This window comes from Cetorhinus maximus, chromosome 9 (assembly GCF_964194155.1).
Source record: "Cetorhinus maximus chromosome 9, sCetMax3.hap1.1, whole genome shotgun sequence".
In the NCBI taxonomy this organism is placed as follows: domain Eukaryota; kingdom Metazoa; phylum Chordata; class Chondrichthyes; order Lamniformes; family Cetorhinidae; genus Cetorhinus; species Cetorhinus maximus.
The window spans coordinates 21763260-21788255 of NC_135887.1; the positions used below are offsets into that span (position 1 = coordinate 21763260).

A 24996-nucleotide genomic window follows, 5' to 3' on the forward strand; every position below is an offset into this window, starting at 1 on the left:
TTCAGATGAAATGTTAAACTATCTGTTATTTGCCTTCCCTAATGAATGGAAAAGATCGGCCTTGTCAAGCAGTAATATCGCTCTCTGAGAGAAGAAGTGCTTTGAACATAAGCTTCTCACCTGGCTATGGCTGGCGCTCTTTAGTGTAACTGATCAAGGCCTTTCCAGCAGGTCAGTTTCACTGAAGAAGCTCTTCCAGTTGCACATTCGCCTCGGTGACCCTCGTAAATTGAAGACATAATATGGAACCTGTGCACTGTTGGTAAGGAGACCAATCCATGGTTAAAAAGGCTCTTAATTGCCTTTTTATTCACCTCAATTACTTTCCCACCAGACTCACACGGGTTCACTCTGGACTTGGATCCCCACCCAGGGAAATCCAAAAGAGGGTGGGATGATGTCAGGATCCCGACCCAATTCCCAGCTCAGGGACTTTACCACCCCACACTGGATCCTGCCTCAACTTGACTAGGGCAATTCTGCCTCTGGAAGCTAGCTTGAGTTGCTTTAAGGTATTATGTTATTGAGGGAAAGCTAGGGCAACCCTCTGCATACTTTTATTGAGAAAATATAACAATGATCTGAATTTTTTGCTCCGCAGCAAAGCAAGGATGCTCTCTGCTGACCTCAAAGAAAGCTTCCCACAAGGATCTAGTGATTTCTGTAGTATGGATTTTGCCCTTTCCCCACAGCAATTTAAATCGAGATGTCTTGGCATGCAGAAAGCAACTTGTCAAATTGAAGCACTCACACACATAGGGCTGGATTTTACACTCCTCCACCAGTGAGATTGAAGGCAAGGGCGCACGTAAAATCCAGGGGTAGTCTGCCCACTGCCTATCCGCCTGCCCCTGTCCCACCGCAATTTTACCAGTGATGGGGGTGGTGCCAGGCAGCCCGCCCACGAGTGAACCAATTGAAACCCTTAAGTGGGCAATTAATTCCCACTTATGGGCCTCATCCTGCTGCAACCAGGACTTAATTGCAGCAGAAGAGGCTCGTGCCAAACAGCCAGCCTAAGGTTTCCCTGTGCTAGCCGGTGGCAAGCAGGGGGAGGGTCCTTCCTTAAGGGGCCCTCTAGGCATATCGGAGGCCCCCCCCCCCCCCCCACAAGGTGTTATACCCGCAGTCTCTTCTCGCCCCTATGGCTTCTCAAACTCCAACACCCATCCTCATCACCAGCATCTGCCAGCTTGGCACCTGGTGAGACCCCCCCCCAAGCACTTACAATGTGATCCAGCACTGAATGCCTCTTTACTGCTCGAGTGCAGTACAGGCAGTGGCCACCGGTCCTGGTGTTGCTGCCCTTATTGGAGAGTTGCCAGTCTCTGGTTGGCCTGCAACTGTCTGAGGCGGGACTTCCTTTCCCTGTTGGGTAGCAATCCCACCTTCAGTCTATTAAAGGCCAAATGGCCATTAAATGGCTGTGAGGCAGCTGTTCTTCGCCAGGGTGAGCTCCCCCTGACTTTTCAGCCTGGGGGGTGGAGACTACGGCAACCCATACAATCCAGCCCATAGAAACCAAGAAGTTAAAAACACTTAAAATCATTCACTTTGAATTTAAAATTTCAGATAGCAAAATAAATATATGATTATATTAAGATGGAAGCTAAAATAAAGATTTTTAAACATTTTTTAAAATAATTGTGGAGAAATTTGACATTCCACAAATGTAATATTGGCTTTTCAGGATCAATGAGGGTGTTTAGCGGTTATTATGAAGCTAGTACTGTTGAAAACCAGTTGCACCTCATTCAACTTTTTCCAGGTGCTTACAATGAAACTAATAGCTTTAGAATGGAATTTCTTGTCAATTCATGATTGCAATAGAGATTTCAGCCTGTGGGTAACTCTACATGTACCCTATGGAGGAGCACAGACCCACTGACAGCAACTCCTGGATTTCCATGTTATTTTGTGCATGCCCAAAGTCCAATTTTACTAAGTTTTGTCATCATTACCACAGCAAAATCAGGTCAATATTACAACAAAGTGCTAGGAAACATATCTTTACAGTGTGATATTATACAAGTCCACATAACTCAGTTGACTGAAGCACTTTGTCGATTTTGGTGAAGCTGAAACTGCTGTCAGAAGGAAGGTTGGGTATAACATTTCTCAATTAAAGAGTAGTGGAGTGATGGAATGAGTTATCAAGGGAAGTCATTCATCTGGACATTATAAGGTTGTCAAGAAGATATAATAATTCTCCTAATGTTATTGGAATTTATTGTAAAATAGAGTAATAGTGGGATGTGTCTATGTGTCTACGTGTATGTGTGTGCGTGTGTCTGAGATTTAATTGAATTAGAGGCAGCTAGGCTGGGTGCTTTGATCTAAGAAGAGAGGGTAGGTTTGAAATGTTAATTAGATAAACATGGGGAGGTTTAGAAACATAGGTGACAAGGGAACACTTGCATTTTGAAATAAACTAGGCTAGATTGTTTTCAAAGGAGGGATGAAGTGTGACACCTAGCCAGGTGAAGTTTAGAAACAGTGGCCTGAATTTTGCCCTCATCAGGCTGGCTTGGTGGAGCGGGTGGGGGTGATTGGGGAGCCGACTGCCGCCTGTGATCAGCTCCGCACCGCGATTTCACGTGGGGGGGGGAGGGGCAATTGAGGCCCGCCCTGCGTGGATCACGAGGGGCAGCACTGAGTGCTGCCTGTGCGGGCGGAGGGAGGAGGGAGAGTCAGGCCTCGCACACAGTTCGTGCATGTGTGCGAAAGAGCGCTTCAGTCTCCCTGAGGCATGAAGTTGCCTCAGGGAGATTGAAGCGCTTTTTTAAAAAATTAATAAAAAATTGAATGAAACATGTCCCCCCCATGTAACTGTGTCACATGAGATGGGGCATGTTTCTCATGTCGAATAAAGGTTTTATTTAATTAGTATTAGATTTAGGAAAGCTCATCCCGCTCGTGGATGAGGTTTCCTAAAAAATGTAAAGGCCGCTTAGCCTTTTCGCTTGCCCGCCAACTGTTAGGTTGGACGGGCAGCATAAATCTCAAGTTAATTAGGTCATTAATGGCCTTAATAGGCCTTTCAATTATCGGCGGACGCACAGCGAATTCTGGCCTGTGCCTGCCAAATGAAATGCCTCACAAGTACGCAATGACGTCGGGACCCATGCCCAACATCATCATGCGTTATATTACATTCTGGTGTGTCGGGCACGAGCCAGTGTGTTTATTTTTCCCAAAGATTACTGGTAACATTGCATGCTATGAGAAGGTTTTATTATCAGGGAGATAAAGTCCAAAGACATCGTGCAGAATTTTCCCCCCATTGGGGGGGAAGTTGATGGGCTGGCACACTTCCGATCAGCGGTCTCGACCGGAGGCACAGCGCGATTTTACGTGGGTGGGCTAATTAAGGCCCGCCCAGCGTGATGTCCACAGGGAAGCACTATGCGCTCCCTGTGCGGGTGGAACGGAATCTCTAAAATCAAAAGTGTGCTCTTTCACGCATGCGCACGAAAGAGTGCACTCATCTCCCTGAGGCTAAGTGCTGCCTCAGGGAAATTGCCTCTACTTTCAACAATATTAAAAATAGAAAAAAAAATTCCCTTACATGTCCCCTCATGTGACGATGTCACATGAGTTGGGACATGTTCAGAATTTCCATAACAACTTTATTAAAATTTTTAAAACCCTACATGAAACCTCATCCCGCCAGTGGATGAGGTTTCATGTTTTTTCTAGTTGCCGTTGGGGCTCCTGGCCTGCCCGCCAAACTTAAGGTTGGACGGGCAGATCCTTTAATTGCTTAATTGATCCTGTCAATGGCCTCAATTGACCATTGACAGGTTGGTGGGCGCGCAGCTGATTTTGCTGCGCCCCCGCCTTCCTGAAAATTTAAATGAGGCAGGGTGACATAGGGAGTTCTGTCTGACGTCATCCCGCGTCATTTTACATGTTGGCGAGTGGGTCCCGCCCCCGCTCGCCGACGGTAAAATCCTGCCCATAGTGAAACAATGGGTATTTGCATTCAATGAGGAAGATATGTATAAAGAAGGAGCAAGGGTTGTGTGTAAGGGAAGGCATTTTTAAGATCTTACAAGTATGAAAAGCCTTCAGCATCTATGCTGTCCTCAAAGGACTGAAGTTAAGAAAACTCACTTGGGATTTGACTTGCTCAGGGTATCATGTTACTTTGCCTGAGTCTTTTAAAATCTATGGGTCTCACTATTACCTTAACGAAACTGGGAGTTCGGTTGATTAGGGGATTCAGAAGTTATCATAGTAGTAATTTGTAGATCTATGTATGTATTTAAAATCATTTCTCTTCTAATAAATGTTTAATTTAGTTTTATAAAAACCTATAAGACTTGGTGGTCTTACTAGTGAATTCAAGCCACACATCTCAAAATTTATATAAACTGCAAAACAAGTTGTGACAGTTGTTTCAAGTTTCCCTCTGGGATTTGAACAGCTCAGCATTTACCATCTGCTGTGCCATAACAAAGGTTCATGCATTCAGTATACAATTAGGTGTGTTTCTGCAGGGAGAACGGATTGAAGGATATGGTTGGAAGACAGTTACTTGTGGTTTATGCCTCATCCAGGCAAGTGGGGAGTAATCCATCACACTCCTGATTTATGCCTTGTAGATGGTAGACAAGTTTTGAGGGAGTCAGGAGGTGAGTTACTCACCACAAGATTCCTATCATCTCCTCTGCTCTTATAGCCACAGTATTTTTATGGCTAATGTAAAGAAAATATCATTTTTTTCCAATAGTACTATGGGATACTATGAAGCAAGCTTGTGGGGGCTGTGTGTGTGTGTGTGTGTGTGTGTGTGTGACTAACTTAATTAGTCAGATTGCAAGGTTTAAATCATCAAAGGGTTACATGTAAGGCAGGGATTTGTGAAGTGGAGATGAAGGAACTAAGATGGGATTCTGGTAAATACAACATAAATAGGGAATTGCATTAGGACATGAGTGAGGAGTTGAATTTTTAGCTGTTGAATTTTAAAGAGAAATCAAAGGAGGTTTTACAACTGGCAAAGATCATAAATAAATAAAGCAAAGTTATTAAGTTTATTTTTCCCAAAAATGGTGGCCATAAAGACAACATGGAAGATTTTTGGATTCTTTGAAAGGTAACCTTCAAAAGGTAGTTAACAACAGTGGGTAAAGATGAAAGGGAAAATGTATTAAAGGGAAAATTGAAAGCTGTATGAGGTGTGTGGCCATGTGATCTTGAAGAGTGTGTTGTGCAAGCACAGTGAAGCAAGCAGCTTCTAGACACCCCAGAGAAGTGTCTGGTTGTTTTGATACCAGCCTTGGATTTCCATTGTCAAGTGAGGGGGAGAGAGAAGCTTGTGAAATACCTTCCCTATAGCAACAGTGAGCGCCTGACAATAATATTACTGGATGTTTTATAGATTAAGAACTATAGGGACGGTTGCCTGGAAAAGGGTGTTTATTTGTGAGTCTAGCTATGTAGAACTCTTTTGGGAAATGTGATAAGACTAAATTTAACAATGTAACTATAATCTTGAATGCTTAGGTTTTCTTTTCTTCTGTTAATAAATGCTTTAATATTTAAAATGTAATATTTAAAATCTCCAAAAGTGATTGTGGAATCTTTACTTCTGACTTCAGTACACATACATCCTTGTAATAAAAATGCAAATTGCAAATCGCTGTGATTGCTTGGCCAAGTATCCCGGCAAATACCACCTGCCATATCATAGCATTAGTCCAGTTCACTTTCTGGTCAATGGTAACCCTCAGGATGTTGATAGTGGGGGATTCAACTATGGTAATGCCATTGAATATCAAGGGGTGATGGTTAGATTCTCTCTTATTGGATATGGTCATTGCCTGGCACTTGTGTGGCATGTATGTTGCTTGCCACTTGTCAGCCCAAGCCTGGATATTGTCCAGGTCTTGCTGCATTTGGACACACATTGTGTCAATATCTGAGAAGTCACGAATGGTGCTGAACATTATGCAATCATCAGCGAACATCCTCACTTCTGACCTTATGATGGAAGAAAGGTCATTGATGAAGTAACTGAAGATGGCTTGGCCGAGGAACTGACCTGAGGAACTCCTGCATTGATGTCCTGCAGCTGAGATGACTGACCTCCAACAACTACAACCATTTCCTTTGTGCTAGGTATGACTCCGACCAGCAGAAAGCTTTCCCCCTGATTCCCATTGATGCAGTTTTGCTAGGGTTCCTTGATGTTACACTCAGCCAAATGCTGCCTTGATGTCAAGGGCAGTCAGTCTCACCTCACCTTTGGAGTTCAGCTCATGTTTGAACTAAGGCTGTAATGAGGTCAGAAGCTGAGTGGCCATGGCAGCACCAAAACTGAGTGTCAGTGAGTAGGTTATTGCTAAGCAAGTGTTGCTTGATAGCGCTATTGTTGACCTTGTCCATCACTTTACTGATGATTGAGAGTAGACTGCTGGGGTGGTAATTGGCAAGGTTAGATTTCCCTGCCTTTTGTGTACAGGATATACCTGGACAATTTTCCATATTGCCAGGTAGATGCCAGTGTTGTAGCTGTACTGGAACATCTTGGGTCTGGGCATGGCAAGTTCTGGAGCGCAAGTCTTCAGTGCTATTGCCGGAATATTGTCAGGGCCCATAGCCTTTGCAGTATCCAGTGCCTTCAGCCGTTTCTTGATATCACATGCAGTGAATTGAATTGGCTGAAGACTAGCATCTGTGATGCTGGGGACCTCCAGAGGAGGCCGAGATGGATCATCCAATGATGAAGGTTGTAGCAAGTTCTTCAGCCTTATCTTTTGCACTGATGAGTTGGGTTCCCCCATCTTTGAGGATGAGGATATTTGTGTATTTGTGGAGCATCCTCCTCTAGTGAGTTGTTTAATCGTCCTCCACCATTCACGACTGGATGTGGCAGAACTGCAGAGCTTAGATTTGATCCCTTGGTTGTGGAATCGCTTAGCTCTGTCTATTGTTTGCTGCTTTTGGTGTTTGGCATGCAAGTAGCCCTGTGCTGTAGCTTCACCAGGTTGACACTTCATTTTTCGGTATGCCTGATGTTGCTCCTGGCATGCCCTCCTACGTTAAACTGGGGTTGATCCCCTGGCTTGGTGGTAATGGTAGAGTATTTTATATGGCTCACTGCGCCTCATGGTTGCCCAGTCTTGAATTATTGTGAGACAGCTCTCCCAATTGTTAGTAAGAAGTTGTTAGTAAGGAGGACTTTGCAGGGTCGCCGTTGTCAAACTGAGTTTGCCGTTGTCGTTTCCGGTGCCAAGGTCGATGCCAGGTGGTCCGTCCAGTTTCATCCCTTTGAGACTTTTTAGCAGTTTGATGCAACTGAGTGGCTTGCTTGGCCATTTCAGAGGGGTTTATGAGCCAACCACGTTGCTGTGGGTCTGGAGTCATGTGTAGTCCAGACCAGGTAAGGATGCCAGATTTCCTTCTCTAAAGGGCATTAGTGAACCAGATGGGTTTTTATGACAATCAACAATGGTTTCATGGTCATCATTAGACTTTTAATTCAAGATTTTAATTGAATTCAAATTTCACCTGGGTCCCCAGAGCATTACCCTGGGTCTCTGGATTACTAGTCCAACAACAATACGCCACCCCTCCCAGATATGTCGGGGCCATAAGGTTACAGATTGTGGTTGAGTACGATTCTGCTGCTATTGATGGCCCACAGCGCCTCATGGATGCCCAGTCTTGAGTTGCTAGATCTGTTCAAAATCTATCCTATTTAGCATGGTGGTAGTGCCACACAACACGATGGAAGGTATCCTCAATGTGAAGACAGGACTTCATCGCCACAAGGTGATGGTCACTCCTATGGATACTGTCATGGACAGATGCACCTGCCGCAGGCAGGCTGGTAAGGATGAGGTCATGAATGTTTTTCCCGCTTGTTGGTTCCCTCAGCACCTGCCGCAGACCCAGTCTAGTAGTTATGTCCTTTAGAGCTCGGCCAGCTTGGTACGTACTGGTGCTACCGAGCCACTCTTGGTGATGGACATTGAATTCCCCCGCCCAGAGTACATTCTGCACCCTTTCCACCCTCAGTGCTTCCTTCAAGTTGTTTTCAACATGGAGTAGCACTGATTCATCAGTTGAGTGGGGGACTGTATGTGATAATCAACAGGAGGTTTCCTTTCCTATGTTTGACCTGATGCCATGAGACTTCATGGGGTCTGGAGTTGATGTTGAGGAATCCCAGGGCAACTCCTTCCCGACTGTATACCACTGTGCCACCACCTCTGCTGCAAGGATGGGGATGGTGGTGTCTGGGACATTGTCTGTAAGATATGATTCCGTGAGGATGACTATGTCAGACTGTTGTTTGACTAGTCTGTGAGGCAGCTCTCCAAATTTTGGCACTTGCCCCCAGATGTTAGTAAGCAGAACTATGCAGGGTCGACAGGGCTGAGTTTGCCGTTGTCGTTTCTGGTGCCAAGGTCGATGCCGAGTCGTCCGTCTGGTTTCATTCCTTTCAAGCTTTTTAGCGGTCTGGTACAATTGAGTGGCTTGCTTGGCCATTTAAAAGTCAATCACATTGCTGTGGATCTGGAGTCACATGTAGACCAGGTAAGGACAGCAGGTTTCCTTCCCTAAAGGGCATTAGTGAACCAGATGGGTTTTGCGACAATTGACAATGGCTTGATGGTCATCATTAGACTTTTAATTCCAGAATTTTATTACGCCATCACTTCCTCCCGAGGGTTGGCGGGGCGGGGGGGGGGGGGTGCAGAATGCGGGCAAGGCATATCCATGCCCAAAAGATTAAAGAATATCTCTAAACAATGAATTGGAAATGGCGCCTAGTAATTAGTGTGAGTTCCTAAAACTGCATTTAAAGATTTTTAAGTGTTAGGAATCAGCTTGGGTGAGTGGTACCACTCTTACCTCTGAGTCAGAGGATCATTCATTCAAGCTCCATTCCAGCATCTTGAACCCATGGTCTAGCTGTGACTTAGTAAACAGCCACTTAATACTGTACCATTTGGAGGTACAAACTTTAGGATAATATGTTAAACTGAAACCCATTCAGGTAATTGCAAAAGATCCCGCAACATGTATCAAAGAAGCAGAGGGGAGTTCTCCCAGTGTCCTGGTCTACATTCTTCATGTAACCAACAATACCGAAAGCAGATTAACAGACCATTAATCTCATTGCTGATTATGTGAGCTTGCTGTGTGCAAATTGGCTGCCATATATGTCTACAGTACAACAGTGACTGCACTTCAAAGTAATTTATTAACCACAAAGCATTTTGGGATGTCCTGAGGGAATGAATGTGAATGTAAGTTATTTTCTATCTTCATTGTTGTTAGGATGGGATTAGGATACTCTCCCCTTGGTATCGTGGCCCAGGTACTGACTGTGAAGAGCTTGCTACTGGGTCTCTATTCTTGTGAAGAGCTGTCCATTATGAGGAGCAGGAGAATAGCCTTGGCACAGTTATCTTTGATGTTTCTGTCAGTGGGGACACTGCTAGGAACTAGTGCTCTGACCTCCTAAACTGAGTTGCTGTCTGACACTAGTAATTGTAAATGTATAAAATTTTGTTTTTGTAAGGGTATGGAATCATAGAATGCTACATCAGAGACAAAAACCAGTTGGCCCATCATGCCTGTGCCAGCTCTTTGAAAGAACTATCCAGTTAGTTCTACTCCTTTGCTATTTCTCCATAGCCTGGCAAATATTTAATTTTCAAGTGTTTAACCAATTCCCTTTAAAAGTTATTCAAATAGTACAGAACTATCGCTTGATAGTACAGAACTTGAGCATTGTTGAAAAATGACAATTTGTCAAAGCTTTTTGTCTTGCACTTACCAGGACAATTGCAAGAATACCAATGTCAGGGGAAACAATAACTTTATACTGTATGAGAAGAGGGTGCTGATTAGTTGGCAAGTGGACTCTGATTGGTAGAGGCGCTGCTATGGAGAACGCACCAGCTAATGGTGACTGACAGTTAACTGCCAAGCATTGTTTGAAATTTTAAACCAGGCAGCTTGACTCTGATTGGTAAGGCATTGCCCTGAGGAATGAACCAGTGAATGACTATCACTTATTTTGTTTAGCTGAAACAGGTGCAATATGTGAACATGTTCTTTCTGTCTGCAAGGAACAGGGCCCTGTTTATTAATATTTGTAGCTTCCAGTACATACAAATGCGCCACACTATGAGCCCGACTGACAATCTTAAATTGTTTAGCAGCATCATTTTTAGCACACTGAGGGTTATTTAGCAAATGCTGTCCAATCACAGAATCACATCTAATGCTGGACACTGTGTTTTGAGTTTTGCAAGCACGGGCTGGTTGGATATGGTCTGTACTTTGCCCATTGCAAACAGCAGCTAGGACATGCTGCTTGATATAATCCTCCAGTCTTTGGGACGTACGGCCTACATACCTAGCATCACACTGGCACTGAAATTCATATCCCACATTACTTATTTGTGTGATAGGCAGGATGTCTCTTTGGCTTGACGGCAGCATCCTGTTAGTGACGAATACCACTCGTGTTGCTACTGCATAGTAGCAGCATGAATCAGCTCGCTTCACCTGTTGCTCAAATTATTGAGATACCCTGCCCTTCCAGAGTAATCTGAGGGAGACAGTTTCCAGGGCCGAAAGTGATGGCCTTAGGCCCATTCATGAGTTTGCGTGATATACAGCATGAAATGATCTGACTGGGGTAGCCATTACCTGCAGGATGTCTTTGATGTACCTATTTCCGCCATCAAGCTTGCAAGGTGAGCAAATACATGGGGCTGAATTTTGCCTTCAGCGAGCAGGGGGCTAGGCCCGCTCGCTGACGTGCAAAATGATGTGGGATGATGTCAGGGGTTCCCCCCGACATCACCCCGCCCCATTTAAATCTTCAGGAAGGCAGGCCTGCAGCAAAATCAGCTGTGGGCCCGCCGACCTATCAATGGTCAAATGAGGCCATTGACAGGATCCTTAAAACAATTAAAGGACCTGGCCATCCAACCTTAAGGTTGGCGGGCAGGCCAGGAGCCCTGGCGGGGTATAGAAAAAACCACCAGGGGGATAAGGTTTCATGTAGGGTTTAAAAAAGTTTAATAAAGTTTTAGTGAAATTTATTAACATGTCCCATCATGTGTGACATTGTCACATGAGGGGGACATGTTAAGGATTTTTTTTTTCTATTTTTAATTTTTGTACAACTTACAGCGATCTCCCTGAGGCAGCACTTAACATCCTGCACTCAAGTTCACCTTTGAAAGGGAGCAATCAAATTAACTCTGCTTCCTTGACATACTTGTCGAGAAATCTGCCGGGGGGTTCTCTACCACGGTCTATCGCAAGCCTACCTTCTTAGGTCAATACACGCGTTGCTGTAAGATTGGTCTTATCGGCAACCTTGTAAATGGGGCCCAAACCTGCTCACCATGCAAGCTTGTTGCTGAAATAGGGCACATCAAAGACATCTTGCAGGTTAATGGCCACCCTGATCAGATTATTTCGTGCTGTATATCGTGCAAACCATTAACTGGTGCATTCTCCATGGCAACACCTCTATCAGAGTCCACTTGCCAACCAATCAGCATAAAGTTGTTGCTTCCCCTGACATTGGTATTCTTGCGACTGTCCTGATGAATGCCAGATGAAAAGCTTCAACAAAATGTACTTTTTCAGCAATACTTAAAAGTTATTATTGAATTTGTTCCCACCACCCTTTCAGGAAGTCCATTCCAGATCATAAAACCCACTGTTTAAAATAATGTTTTCTTCATGTCACCTGTTTCTTTTTGCCAATTAATTTAGGCAGCTAATTTTCATCAAAAACAATGTGATAATGGCCAATTTACCAATGCAAGAACCAAATAAGATCAATAAATATAAAATGGCACAAAGTGTCTCTCCTTTACACTCATACACATTAAACCTACCTGCCAGCCTTTGTGATGATCATTTCTGTACCAGCTTCATGAAATTTCTTCCAAAGTTCCTTCTCATGGAGATAAACCTTGATGTTCTCTATGCTCTGGAATTGAATGCATCTCTTTAGTACTGTAAATGACTTTGTAATAAATAACATTATTTCATTCCTCCAATTCCAACTGGAAACAAGCTACCTTCATAGAATATTCTGTATTTGATTATTAGAATGCTAAAATTCCAATTACAAAATCTTTTGCTCTTGAGACATTAAAGAAAAAACAAATTAACTTTTAATCAGTAAATGGAAAACAATGGATTCTCTGAGAAATTTTAATCAACTTAATAAAAGGAAATCATTGATGAACACGTTTTCTAAATTGGATGATTGACAGATCCATGAAATGACGAATTGAACAAAAGCGGAAGTATGGCTGAGATTTAACCTTAAGATGGAACCATAACAGCAAATGGGAGTTAAGTTATAGATCAACCATGATCTAACTGAATGACAGAACAGGTTTGAATGGCCTCCTCCTGTTGCTATGGGGATAGGGCAGGAAATTGGAGTTTCGGTAGAAGTTCAGTCATAATCATATCAAATGGCCGAACAGGTTTGGCGGACCATGTGACCTGCTCTTGCTCCTACCTCTTGTGTAACTATGGTTTATGTTCCTGTGTTATTTCTATGTTCCAATGGGGAGCAGTGTAAATGTGGCAATTCGTTTGAGGGTGTATATGTGTCTCAGATCAATAGCTACCAAGCAACAAAACAAGTGACACCCAATGCATCATTCATGAGATATAAGCGGCTTGTTTTCCGTAACCTACTGCTCATCAACACACATCCTATTGAAAGGTCTAAACAATAGAATGCAATGCTTTATAGCTTCAAAAAATACATTTCGTCTGCAGAGCTTTGGGAAAAATTCCAGTTTGCTCATGGAGCAAATAATGTATGTAGTGAGGTTGTGTATTGTGTCATCACATGGTTGGCTTTATCATTAGTTTTATATGTATTTTGCATCTATGTGATATGTTGCCACGTGATGTTGATGCATCATGGTTAGGGAGAAAGATTCTTTGGTTACCCATGGAAACCATCAGCCTCCGTTCTGCACTAATTTTCTAAGCATATATAAACCATTTGGGATTTTAGCTCTTTGTCAGATTTTCATTGGCTTGCAACAGTGAAGGATTAGGTGATGCAGTGGGATTGGCAAATTGACCTTTCAACCTCTGGGACTGATGGAGTGAAAATCAATTGTCATTAAGTTGCTGTGAAAATAAGTTTGGGCCATTCTCAGCCAAGTTGCTAAAGGTTTTGGGTCACAATTCGCAACAAACTGGCATTAATTTAATGGCGTCACCTAGAGAGGAGAGGACGGTGAAATGTTGACAGCAGATGCCAAGATTTTGAGTGTTTCATTGCCCAGAACTGACTTATAAACCTTAACGAGGAAAAAATAACACCAAAAATAAAAGTTTGTAATTGGAATCATTTTTGTCAGTAACAAGTGATGTCCAAAGGGACCAGGCTTTTAAAACTGCTCCCTATGGTTGAAGGTGTTTACATGATTTCCAGCAGACTCAAGAATATTTTAATAAATTTCTTGCACTTTACTTGAAACATTTCCCCCTGGTCCCCTAATATTTTGTTAATGAAGTCAACTGAATGTTAAATTGGTAAATTAAATATATGTATATTTTCCCTCAAAGTAGCCAGCACATCCACTGCCATGGCTAGCTCTGTTGGACATTTGAGGCATTGCAGCCCACAACCAATGTAAGTCAGCAAACACAGGGGTGATGGGTGAATGGAACTTGATGCAAGTTAGGATGTGGGCAGCAGGGTTTTGGATGAGTTTTGAGGATGTAAGGTCGGAACCTGGCCGGGAGAACATTGAAATAGTCATGCCTATAGCAATGTTCCCTCTAAGCTGTCGTCACCCCAAGACACCCACCTTGCCCAATCCATTTCCTCAGCTGCATATTGTCATGGTGATGTTATCCTCAAGCAGTGGATCAGCTTTTGTACCGCCATCAATAGTTTCCATTTTAACTATTCATCATTACTCTTGATTCTAAAGCAGTCACTGTGCATCCTCAATTGCCTGACTGATATTGTGTGCATGACCCAGATATTTCTGTATATCAAACAATGACAAGACCAAAACTGTCCCATTGGGCCCATTTCAGAAACATTGCATTTTAGCCCCTGTCCAATCCTCTCTCCTGGTAGTGTTGTCATGTTCAGTTGAAAGGTGGTCATCCCAGGTGTCCTGTTTGACTCTGCATTTGGTCAGTCAATACTTTTGACACCTATTCACCTCAATCAGTGACAAATCTTCAATTATATGCTTTCTTTCACACTTTACTAATGTTGTCCTTCCTAGCTTCTCAAGCTCTACCTCCACATAAACTCCAGTTCAGGCAGAACTCCACCACCTGCACTCCATCTCAAACAAGCTCCTGCTCCTCTAGCACTCACTTGTTTATCTAGTTCCATTTGTTTCCCATCCCTCAGCACGTCAACTCTCATCCTTGGCTACAGGTCCCTCCACGGCCTCCTCCTCCTAATTCTGCAATTTCTTCCAGCTCTATGTCCATGTTCACACACTCTGCTCTTTCAACCCTCGTCTACCATGTGTTCCCCCTCCCTCCTCTCAGCCAATGATAGAAGAGCGACTGCCCCCATTCTCTTCCTAAATCCCACTGCCTTGCTACTTTTCTTCACCTTCAAAAGCCTTACAAATTTCAGACCTCCCCTCATACCCTCACTCCCTCCCCTGACCCTACTCCTGTTGTGAAGCAGTTGGGGGCATTTTGCTATATTAAAGGCACTATCTAAATATTCTAAAAATTTTGTTTTGTTTGGATTGTTTCTAAGGCTGGGATTTCCCGGCCCTGTCACGGGCGGGACCCGCCACGGGCGAGGCAACGCCCCAACCAGAAGTCCACTGACTTCTGCCCCGACCAGAAGATCGAGGTGGCAGGCGGGTGCGGAAAATCCCGCCGTAGAGCTATAAATTTAACACATTGATCTTTTTCTGAATCAATGCCTTCTAAAATATGACCATGTGATGTAGGGATAATATTCCAATGAATCTTCTACTGTACATATAGCAAAATTGCACATTCCCAGTCTGCAATGATCATATTCAATGGGCAGGAAGTAACAGGCAGGGAGACTACACTTTTGCAATTGCATGTCCTTGAGTGTGGCCATTTCTGTTCACTTCCTTGTATTGCTCTCTAACCATAACCCCATCCTCCTTCCATCTCTATTTCCTTCTATGTCCACCACTGGTGTCTCTCCCACTCCCACACCATTACCTCTAGAGTCCATCATGGATCTATCTTTTCTGTCAGCTACAAGTTTACCCTCAGTGACATTATCCGTAAACACAGCAGCAATTTCCACGTGTACATAGATGACATGCAGTGCTACCTCAACAAATCTCTCTTGACTTCCATTTGCCAGACCACTTGTCCAACATCTAGTGCTGGATGAGCGGAAATTTCCCTCCAATTAAATATTGGGAAGATTGAAACCATAATCTTTGGTCCACGCCACAAACTCCACGCCCTAGCCACTGACTCCATCCCTCTTCCTAGCAACTTCTAAGGCTGAACCAGACCTGTTTGACCCTGAGGTGAGTTTCAAACCATGTATCAGCACCATCACTAAGATTGCCTGTTTCCAACTCTGTCAGCTCATCTGCTGTTGAAAGCCTCATCCATTTGTTACCTCAAAATTTGAGTATTTCAGCACATTCCTGGTTAAACTTGAGGTTGTCCAAAACTCTGCTGCCCATAGCCTAACTTGCACCAAGTCCCATTCCACTATCGTCTCTGTGCTCACTGACCTACATTAGCTCTCGGTTCAACAAGCTTAATTTTAAAATTCTCACCCTTGTTTTCAAATCCCTCCCCATGGCCTATCCCTGTAACCTCCATCAGCCTTAACAACCCTTTGAGATCTATGGGGTCCTCCAATCCTGGCCTCTTGAGCATCCCCAGTGTTAATTACTACAATATTAGCAGCTGTGCCTTTAGCTGCCAAGGACCTAAGCTGCAAAATTCCTTCCCTAAACCTCTCCACTTCACTTCCTTCCTTTTCTCCTTTGAGATGCCCCTTAAAACCTACCACTTTGTCTAAGCTTTTGGTCATCTTAGATAGTACGGTTACTAACTTTGTTTGATAATGCTCCTTAGGAGTGCTTTGGAACATTTTACTACACTAAAGGTGCTATATAAATACTAGTTGTTGTTTTTGTTGTTGTTGTGCCAAGTACAGGTTCATTAGAATTTTATCGTTGAATTTCCACACAGTTAACATTGTTTAAATGAGGTTTGAAGGTTTTCCTTTTTAAAATCCTTTCCTATCTTTTTTCTTTCAATTTTACATCCTTCATTCTTGAGAGCCAACAAGGCCCAGGCTGCTGCTTTAAGACTGCCAACCTCCCGTCATATCAACTGGTAGTCAGCCCACGTTGCATTGGGGTGGGTGATACTGTCTGTGATGATTTACCACCCTCATTACGATAAGGTATTTTGGCAAATTAACTGGGAGACACTGGCTGAATCTGATTGGTAGACTTTGAATCTGAGTCAGATGTGGAAATCCATGTTTATCATTAGAGACAGTGGGCCATCAGAGTAGGAGAACTGTGCTACTGATTTGAAGCTAGAAGGCCACTCATTCATGGTTAGTTTGTATTATGGACAAATTTATAGAAATATGGAAGTAATGTAGGGTGTGTTACTGGCACAATGATTTAATTGTTGTAAAAACATGGCGTGTCTATTGAGGCATATTCTGACCACTTTCATCCTAATCATAAAAGACACAGGATTTGCTTATGGGGATGACCTATGATGTTGGACCTAACAGTAGATCTCATGCAATTCCAAAATTTGTAATAGGCACCTTAACGGTAATGAGGCAGCCCAAGGTGCTTGTCAGTTGAAGGTTGGCCACAAAAATAGATGGGAAATTAGGGGAGGTCACTAAAAGCACTGTTTGAAAGAGGTAGGTGTTAAGGATGCTTCGTAAGATGGTGAAGAATGAAACAAAGATCACAAGATCATAATAAATAGGAGCAGAAGTAGGCCATTCATCCCACCTAGCCTGGTCTGCCATTCAGTAAGATAATGGCTGATCTGATTCTGGCCTTAACTGCACTTTCCTGCCTGTCCCCTGTAACACTTGTTTCCCTTGTCGATTAAAAATCCAATTCAGCCTTGAATATATTCAATGGCTCAGTCTCCACTGCTCTCTCTATGGAAGAGAATTCCAAAGACTAATGACCCTCTAAGAGAAGAAATTCCTCCTAAATCTCCATCTTGAAAGAGAGCCCCTTATTTTTAAACTGTGCCTCCAGTTCAAGATGACCCATTGAGAGGAAAAGCCCTCTCAATATCTACCCTGTCAAGTCCTCTGAGAATCTTATAGTTTCAGTAAGATCACCTCTCATTCTTCTAAACTCCAATGAGTATAGGCTCAACTTGCTCAACCTTTTCTCATGAGACGAACCCCTTTCATCCCAGGAATTAGCCTCTGGATTGATCCTTCCCTGAACTGCTTTCAATGCAAGTGTATCCCTCCTTAAGTAAGGAGACCAAAATTGTACATAGTACCCCAGGTGTAGCCTCACCAATGCCCCATGTAGCAAGATTTCCCTACTTTTATATTCAATCTCCCTTGTAATAAAGGCTAACATTCCAGTTGCCTTCATAATTACTTGCTGTACCTGTATGCTAACTTATTGTGATTCATGTACAAAGACACCCAGATCCCTCTGTAGTGCAGCATTCTGCAGTCTCTCTCCATTTAAATAATAATCTGCTTTTCTATTTTTCCTGCTATATTGTAGAACAACTTCATATTTTCCCACATTTTACTCCATCTGCCAAAGTTTTTCCCACTCACTTAACCTGTCTATATCCCTTTGCAGACTCTTTGTGCCCTCCCCACAACCTGCTTTCCAACCTATCTTTGTACCATCAGCACAGTTGCCTACAATACAGTCAGTCCCTTCATCCGAGCCATTAATATAGATCAAAAATAGTTGAAGTCCCAGCACTGATCCCTGAAAATGACCCATTTATCTCGATTCTCTGTTTCCTGCCAATCTTCTATCCATGCTAATGTATTACCTGCAACACCATGAGCTCTTATCTTGTGCCTTTTATATGGCACCTTATCAAATGGCTTTTGGAAATCAAATACATTACATCTACTGGGTCCCCTTTATCCACCTTGCTGGTTACATGCTTAAAGAACTCTAATAAATTAGTCAAACACAATTTCCCTTTCACAAAACCATGTTGATTCTGCCTGACTGTATGATGATTTCCCAAATGTCCTGGTACTACCTCCTTAATAATGGATTCCAGCATTTTCCCAATGACAGATGTTAGGCTAACCGACCTAGTGTTTCCTGCTTTCTGTCTCCCTCTTTTCTTGACTAGAAGTGTTCCATTTGCAGTTTTCCAATCGACTGGAACCTTTACAGAATCTAGGGAATTTTGGAAGATTACAACTAATGCTTCCATTTTCTCTGCAGCCACTTCCTTTAAGGCCCCAGAATGCAAGCGATCAGGTCCAGGGTCCTTTAGTCCCATTAGTTTTGCTAGTGCCTTTTCTCTAGTGATTATGATTGTTTAAGTTCTTCCCTCACTTTTGCCCCTGTTTTTCTATTATTCTTGGGATGTTTTCTACTTTGAAGACAGATACAAAATACTTGTTCGAAGTCTGCCATTTCCTTGTTTCTGATTATTAATTCCTCAGTCTCACCATCTAAGAGACCAAAGCTCACTTTTGCTGCTCTTCTCCTTTTTATATAGTTGTGGAAGCTTTTACTGTCTGCTTTTTTATATTCCTTGCTAGTTTTCTCTCTTACTCCAATTTTTCCCTCTTTTTTTTGTCATCTTTTGCTGGTTTCGAAAATTTTCCCTATCTCTGGCCCACAGAGCATTGTAGCATTGTACATATTTTCTTCCAATTTGATACCTTTAACTTTCTTAGTTAGCCACAAATGGTGCATCCTCCTCTTAGAGTCTTTTTTTTTCAATGGAATATATCTTTGTTGAGAGTTATGAAATATTTCTTTAAATGTCTGCCATTGCTTCTTTACCATCTTACCTTTTAACATATCTTCCCATTCCACTTGTAATTAAGTCTATTTAAGGTCCAAATTTCTCACCCTTAAACTGAACATGAAATTGTCATGTTATGATCATATTTACCTAGATGATCCTTTACTATGAGGTCATTAATTAATCCTATCTCATGGCAGATTACCAGGTCTAAAATAGTCTGTTCCCTAGTTGGTTCCAGAATGCATTGCTCTAAGAAACTGTCCCAAATATACTCTATGAACTCATCTCTAGGTTACCTTCGCCAATTTGATTCATCTAATCTATGAAGATTAAAATCTCCCATGATTATTGCAGTACCTTTCTTACAAGCCCCATTATTTCTTGATTTATACTTCGTCCTACAGTGTAGCTACTGTCAGGGAGCCTATAAACTACTCCTACCAGTGACTTATTTCCATTGCTATTTCTTATCTCCGCCCAAACTAATTCTACATTTTGATCCTCCAAACCAAGATCATTTCTCACAAATGTACTGACCTCATTCTTTAGTAACAGAGCTACCGCTCCCCCTTTTCTTTTCTTGCTGTCCTCCCAAAATATTAACCAACCTTGAACATTCAGGTCCCAGCCGTGCAATGTAGAAGAGCTTGGAAAATAATGCGAGCATAGGGGCAAGATGACAAAGTTCTGCCACCGATGGCAGAAGAAAAGGAACACATGATGGGCCAGACTCAGAACAATAATGGGTGTAAGAGGTACTGAAAAATGGAAGAGATTGCAGACATGGAGAAGAATCAGGCCATGGAGGTGTTTATAGACGAGGGTGAGGATTTTGATCGCTGTGGCCAATGAGCAGTAGGGTGCCTAGGATGATTTTAGACGATAGCATTGACACAGCCGAATGGTAGATGAGTTCAAGTTCATGGAAGGTGGAAGTTGGAAGGCCATCAAGAAAGGCATTGGAAAATACAAGTCTGGAGGTAACAAAGACAAGGAGGGTTTCAGCAATAGATGAGGATGAGGTAGGAGTGAAGTCAGCTGCCATTCCAGAGATGGAGAAAATGGTCTTGATGATGAATCAGATATGGGTTTTAATTTCAGCTTATAACCTGGCAAGGTCTGACTAAGATGCCGTTGGGTTGTGTTGAGTAAGCATCATGGAGAGAGACAGAAGGAGGAGCAGAATCACCACTGGGGAGAAAGGGGTGTTTTTGATCATGCCACTTCCAGCTACAAACGGTCCTTTATGTTATTCCATGGGAAAGGGAGAGATAGTGATTTCTTACCTGGTCGGGGTCCTGTCCCTGTGGGCTGCCTGGAGACATGCTGCTTGCTCCTGGAGCTCCATGCCCTGGAGACTGCACATTGTGCTCCTGATGTCCGTCTACTTGAGCTGCTGTAAAGCTCTCATCGCTCTCAGCCACACTCTTCTCTTGCAGCATTTCCTAAAGAACCGGCACAGTAGAAAATACACTCACTCAAGGGTATTGTGTACTGACTAGACTATTCAAAAAGATACTCCAAGTTTCATACCCAAATTGTAATAACAGATCTTATTGGTAATGTGTATGACTTGGTCATAATTCCTTAGTCTCCTTTTCCTGCTAATGTTACTTTTCAATGAATTTTTTCTCATGGTTCTAACTCTTGCTGGGGTACAGTTCCACAGGAATTAGGTGACCAGTTCCACAGTTACTAACTAACCTTCAATACCAGGTGCTTGTTTATTCATCTGCAGTTTAGACAGTGAGGCATTGCAGCCCAGCTTGATCCTATTCTCATCTGACATCCACACATGTACTGTCTAAAAGCTGTCAGATAAACTGGAAGAGCTCTTCCACAATAATTGTCCATCCATCACTTAGAGGGTGAAGTCTCTTGTTTTATCAAGTCATGTGATTGCTAGGTCTATAACGCCCAATCTCACTTCCCAACAGATATTAATTAAGCTTCCTTTAAAGGTAATAACTGACCCCAAACTGATTCCCCTCCCTGGAAATCTGTTCCACATCCACTGCGCTATAGGAAATAAAGTTTTTACTAATATCTAACCTTACTTGAAATTTGTGAATTTTTCACTCATGTAATCTACTCCTGAGCTCACTCTCCAAGGAATCACGTTCTAACCAGTCAGGTCTCTTGCCTCTTTATATCCATGTTCCATACAATAATTCCACAATCTGCTCCACCAGAGATCAGGTGCCAGTTCAAATAGCGTATTTACTTCCAACTCCATTTTGATGTCCTGTATTAGTCATTTTTCTCTAGAGGTAGTACACTTAATTGTTTGAGTTTTCCTTCAGAATTAGTTCCCTAAGGCTCACTCCACCAGTTGGCTGCCTGAAAATTCAAATCAAGGCCTTTGTGTATTGTAAATACATGTCACGAGATCAGAAGATGAATGAAGTTAAGGAAGGCCACCCGTTCTATCTTAGCTCATCTGTCCACAAGGAACAACCTACAGTCTCCTTGTCATAGTGCTGCTGTCATGTATTCTACATTACAACAGTTACCACACTTCAAAAAGTACTTCCTTAACCCTGAGGTCATGAAAGGTCATGAGAGATGCTATATCAATGTACGCTCTTTCTTTCTAAGGTAACTGCTATTTACTCAAAGATAAACTGCTGTCACATCAATAAATGCTGTATAACCAAAAGAAAATGTGAGAAATTGGCTCACAGAGAGAGATGTGGCAGCACCAGGCTTCTCAATTCCAAAATATGAATGCAGGAAGGACAATAGACCACCAGCTAACAGGCCACTAGCTACAGTTCACAGCATTTCATCTGGAGTTCAGTCCAAGAACTAAACCATTTGTGAGAAGTGGACGGGAATAAGAATATTAAAATAAACATTTTACAACAAAATTACAAAAATGAACGTAGATGCAAATGTCTCCTTCAACTTTTCCATAACTTTCCAACAAGCTTAGTACAGACCTGGAGCATGTTAAAAATTTCACCGACTCTGTTTTTTCTCTTTTTAAGTGAGCTGTTTCCAGTTTTTCTCACTCGGGAGGAAAAAATAACAACTTTGCTCATTTCAGTGGTTTTTGCAGCCTGCTCACTAATTATAAACCCATTTCAGTGCACTTCATGGTGTTCCCAATTGCTAATGTATAAACACACCTCTGTTCATTCCAGTGGACTTCCAACCCTTGTCTTGCCTTTGTAACATTTTACTGCTGGCACTGGTCTCAACTTGGTAAGTGCGAAAGTTGCAGGAGAATTCAATACTAAATGGAAAGGTCGAGCACCAAAGTAAATCACATATAGATCACACTTACAGAACAAAAAGTTTAAATTGAGGTTTGCGGAGTTAAATTGTTTTTCTGGGGTGGAGGGTTTAAGTTTAGGATCAGGGCTATATCACAGAATCATATAACACAGAACAAGGCCGTTCAGTCCATTGTATCTGTGCCAGCTCTTTGAAAGAACTATCCAATTACTATAGTTCCATTCCCTGCTCTTTCCCCATTGCCCTACAAAATTTTCCCCTTCAAGTGTTTATCCAATTCCCTTTTGAAAGTTACTACTGAATCTGATTCCATCACCCTTCCAGGCAGTGCATTCGGATCACAGCAATTTGCTGCATATAAAAAATTCTCCTCATCTCCGCACTGCTCCTTCTGACAATTGCCTTAAATAAGTGTCTTCTAGTTACCAACCCTCCTGCCAGCAGAAAAAGTTTCTCTAATTACTTAATTACTCTATTAGAACCCTTCAGAATTTCGAACACTCCCTTCAACCTCCTCTGTACTAAGAAGAATAGCTCCAGTTCCTTTAGTCTCCACAGGAGCGACCTATGCCTGTGTCAATACAGTGCTAGGCCAAGAGAATCAAACAAATAAATATAAGTGCAGTTGGATCACGTGAACATATGGCACATTTTACAGTCTCAAATTTCCTGTCAAAATACAGCTGTAAAAAAAATCTTCATGCTACCTTCTTAAAATCTCACCTGAACTATTGGAAATCTTGTCTTGAGCTTACAGTGTTCCATTTTGCCATCAATTTAGTATTGATACATTGTGGCCCCATTATACTGAACCAAGGTTAATAGACCCAGCAGTTATCTGTCAGGGCATCTTATAGTCTTCTCTTTTCTAGAAAAAAGAGCCCCAGTTGTTCAATCTTTCCTTATAGGTATAACCTTTCGGTTCTGTTATGAATCTAATAAGTTTTGTTTGTACCCTCTCTGATGCCTCGAAATCCATTTTATAATATGGAGACTAGAATTGTCTATATTAAGTGTGGTCTTAACAAGGCTCTCTTCAAGGTTAACATAACTTCTCTGTATTTCAACCTATCCATCTAGAAATGAAGTCCAGTGTTTTGTTTTCAATTTTATGGCCTTATTTACCTGCTACAATTCGCTTCAGTACTTCTGGGTTAAGGAGAGGAAAATGACCCATAATAACACTCTTGATCGCTATCTGGCGACCTCTTTCCTGTAAGTACATGCTTGTAGAGGTCAGGTGTGAATGCAAGGCTTTCTTTTGGCTTCATCATTAAAAGTGCATGCTCCCTCCTCAGTATTGGCAGTGTGTCCTGTAACTGTCCCAGAACTTGAAGTAATTAACCTGTCTCTATAACAGCAGCTTTGTATTCAGATTTATGATTGCCTCTATTTTATATTACTGCTGAGAATTTGGAAAGAAATTTGACTTGAGCAGAACTGCTGGCGATACTTCAACAGTTCATGAAAGCTTTAATCGGCATTAGCTAGGTTCATGGTGTACAATTGCAGTACTGATTTTGATTGGAAGTACTCTGTGTGAAAGTTGAGTTATGGTACAGTTGCCTTTAAGTTGCATCTAGAAAGCATCAAAGCTCAGTCTAAACTGTTCTCCTTAACAATTCCCTTAAATTGTATGAGAATTGGATCTGTACCTGAAACATTCAGTCCATAGGATTCTCCCAGAAAGAAAGGTTTTCATTTAAACAACACCTTTAATGAACTCAGGATGTCCCAAAGTGTCTTATAGCCAATTAAGTACTTTTAAGTGCAGTTATTTTGGCACATGTATTTGCCTGCAGCAAGCTCCCACAAACAACAATGGAATAGTGACCAGGTGATTTGTTTTAGTCACGTTGATCCAGGGATGAATATTGACCAAGACACTGGGGATAACTCTCCAATTTTTCTTCAAAATAGTGCCATGGGAACTCTTACATCCACCTTCAGGGAATCTGAGGGAATACCACGTAGGTAGGGTGCTGTCCTTCAGATAAGATTAAACTGTGGCCTTACCTACCCTCTCAGGTGGATGTAAAAGATCCCATGAAACTATTTGATGAAGAGCAGAGGAGTTTGTCTGGTATTCTGCCATTACATATCCCTGAATCAATATCAATAAAACAGGTTATCTGGTCATTTTACCTCATCTCTGTTTTCAGATGTACATTTTAAAAATACATCATTGACTGTGAAGTGCTTTGAGACATACTGAGGATGTGAAAGGCGCTATATAAATGGAATTTCATTCCTTCTTTAAGGAGGCAGTTTTCTCTGGTTGTTAACCATGGAAAAACTACATTTGAATAAACAGGTGCAAAGTAGCAACAGACATTTCTGTTATTAAGAACACAAAAACACAAGAAATAGGAGCAGGAGGGGACCGTATTGCCCCTCGAGCTGGCTCTGCCATTCAATATGATCATGGCTGATCTTGGATTTCAACTCCACTACCCTGCCTGTTCCCCGTATCCCTTAATTCCCTGAGAGACCAAACACCTGCCTATCCCAGCCTTAAATGTATTCAACAAAGGAGCATGCACAATTGGGGCAGAGATTTCCAAAGATTCACAGCCCTTTAAGTGAAGTAATCTCCCTTCATCTCAGTCTGAAATGATCAGCCCCTTAACCTGAGACTGTGCCCCCATGTTTTAGATTCCCCAACCAGTGGAAACAATCGCTCAGTGTCTACTCTATCAAGCCCTTTCAGAATCATTGTACATTTCAATGAGATCACCTCTCATTCTTCTAAACTCCAAAGAAAATAGACCC

At 42.3% G+C, this 24996-nt stretch overlaps 1 protein-coding gene across 1 annotated transcript in view; it reads right to left on the minus strand.

The window, feature by feature from the left end:
- Positions 1 to 24996, minus strand: part of tbx4 (T-box transcription factor 4) — a 134775-nt gene that overhangs the window by 93197 nt on the left and 16582 nt on the right. The window contains exons 2-3 of the mRNA XM_078547827.1: positions 20271 to 20429; positions 11889 to 11983 (exon numbers count right to left, since the gene is read on the minus strand). Coding sequence (XP_078403953.1) covers positions 11889 to 11983; positions 20271 to 20426 — 251 coding nt within the window. The 5' untranslated portion in view covers positions 20427 to 20429. The remainder of the gene's footprint in view (positions 1 to 11888; positions 11984 to 20270; positions 20430 to 24996) is intronic.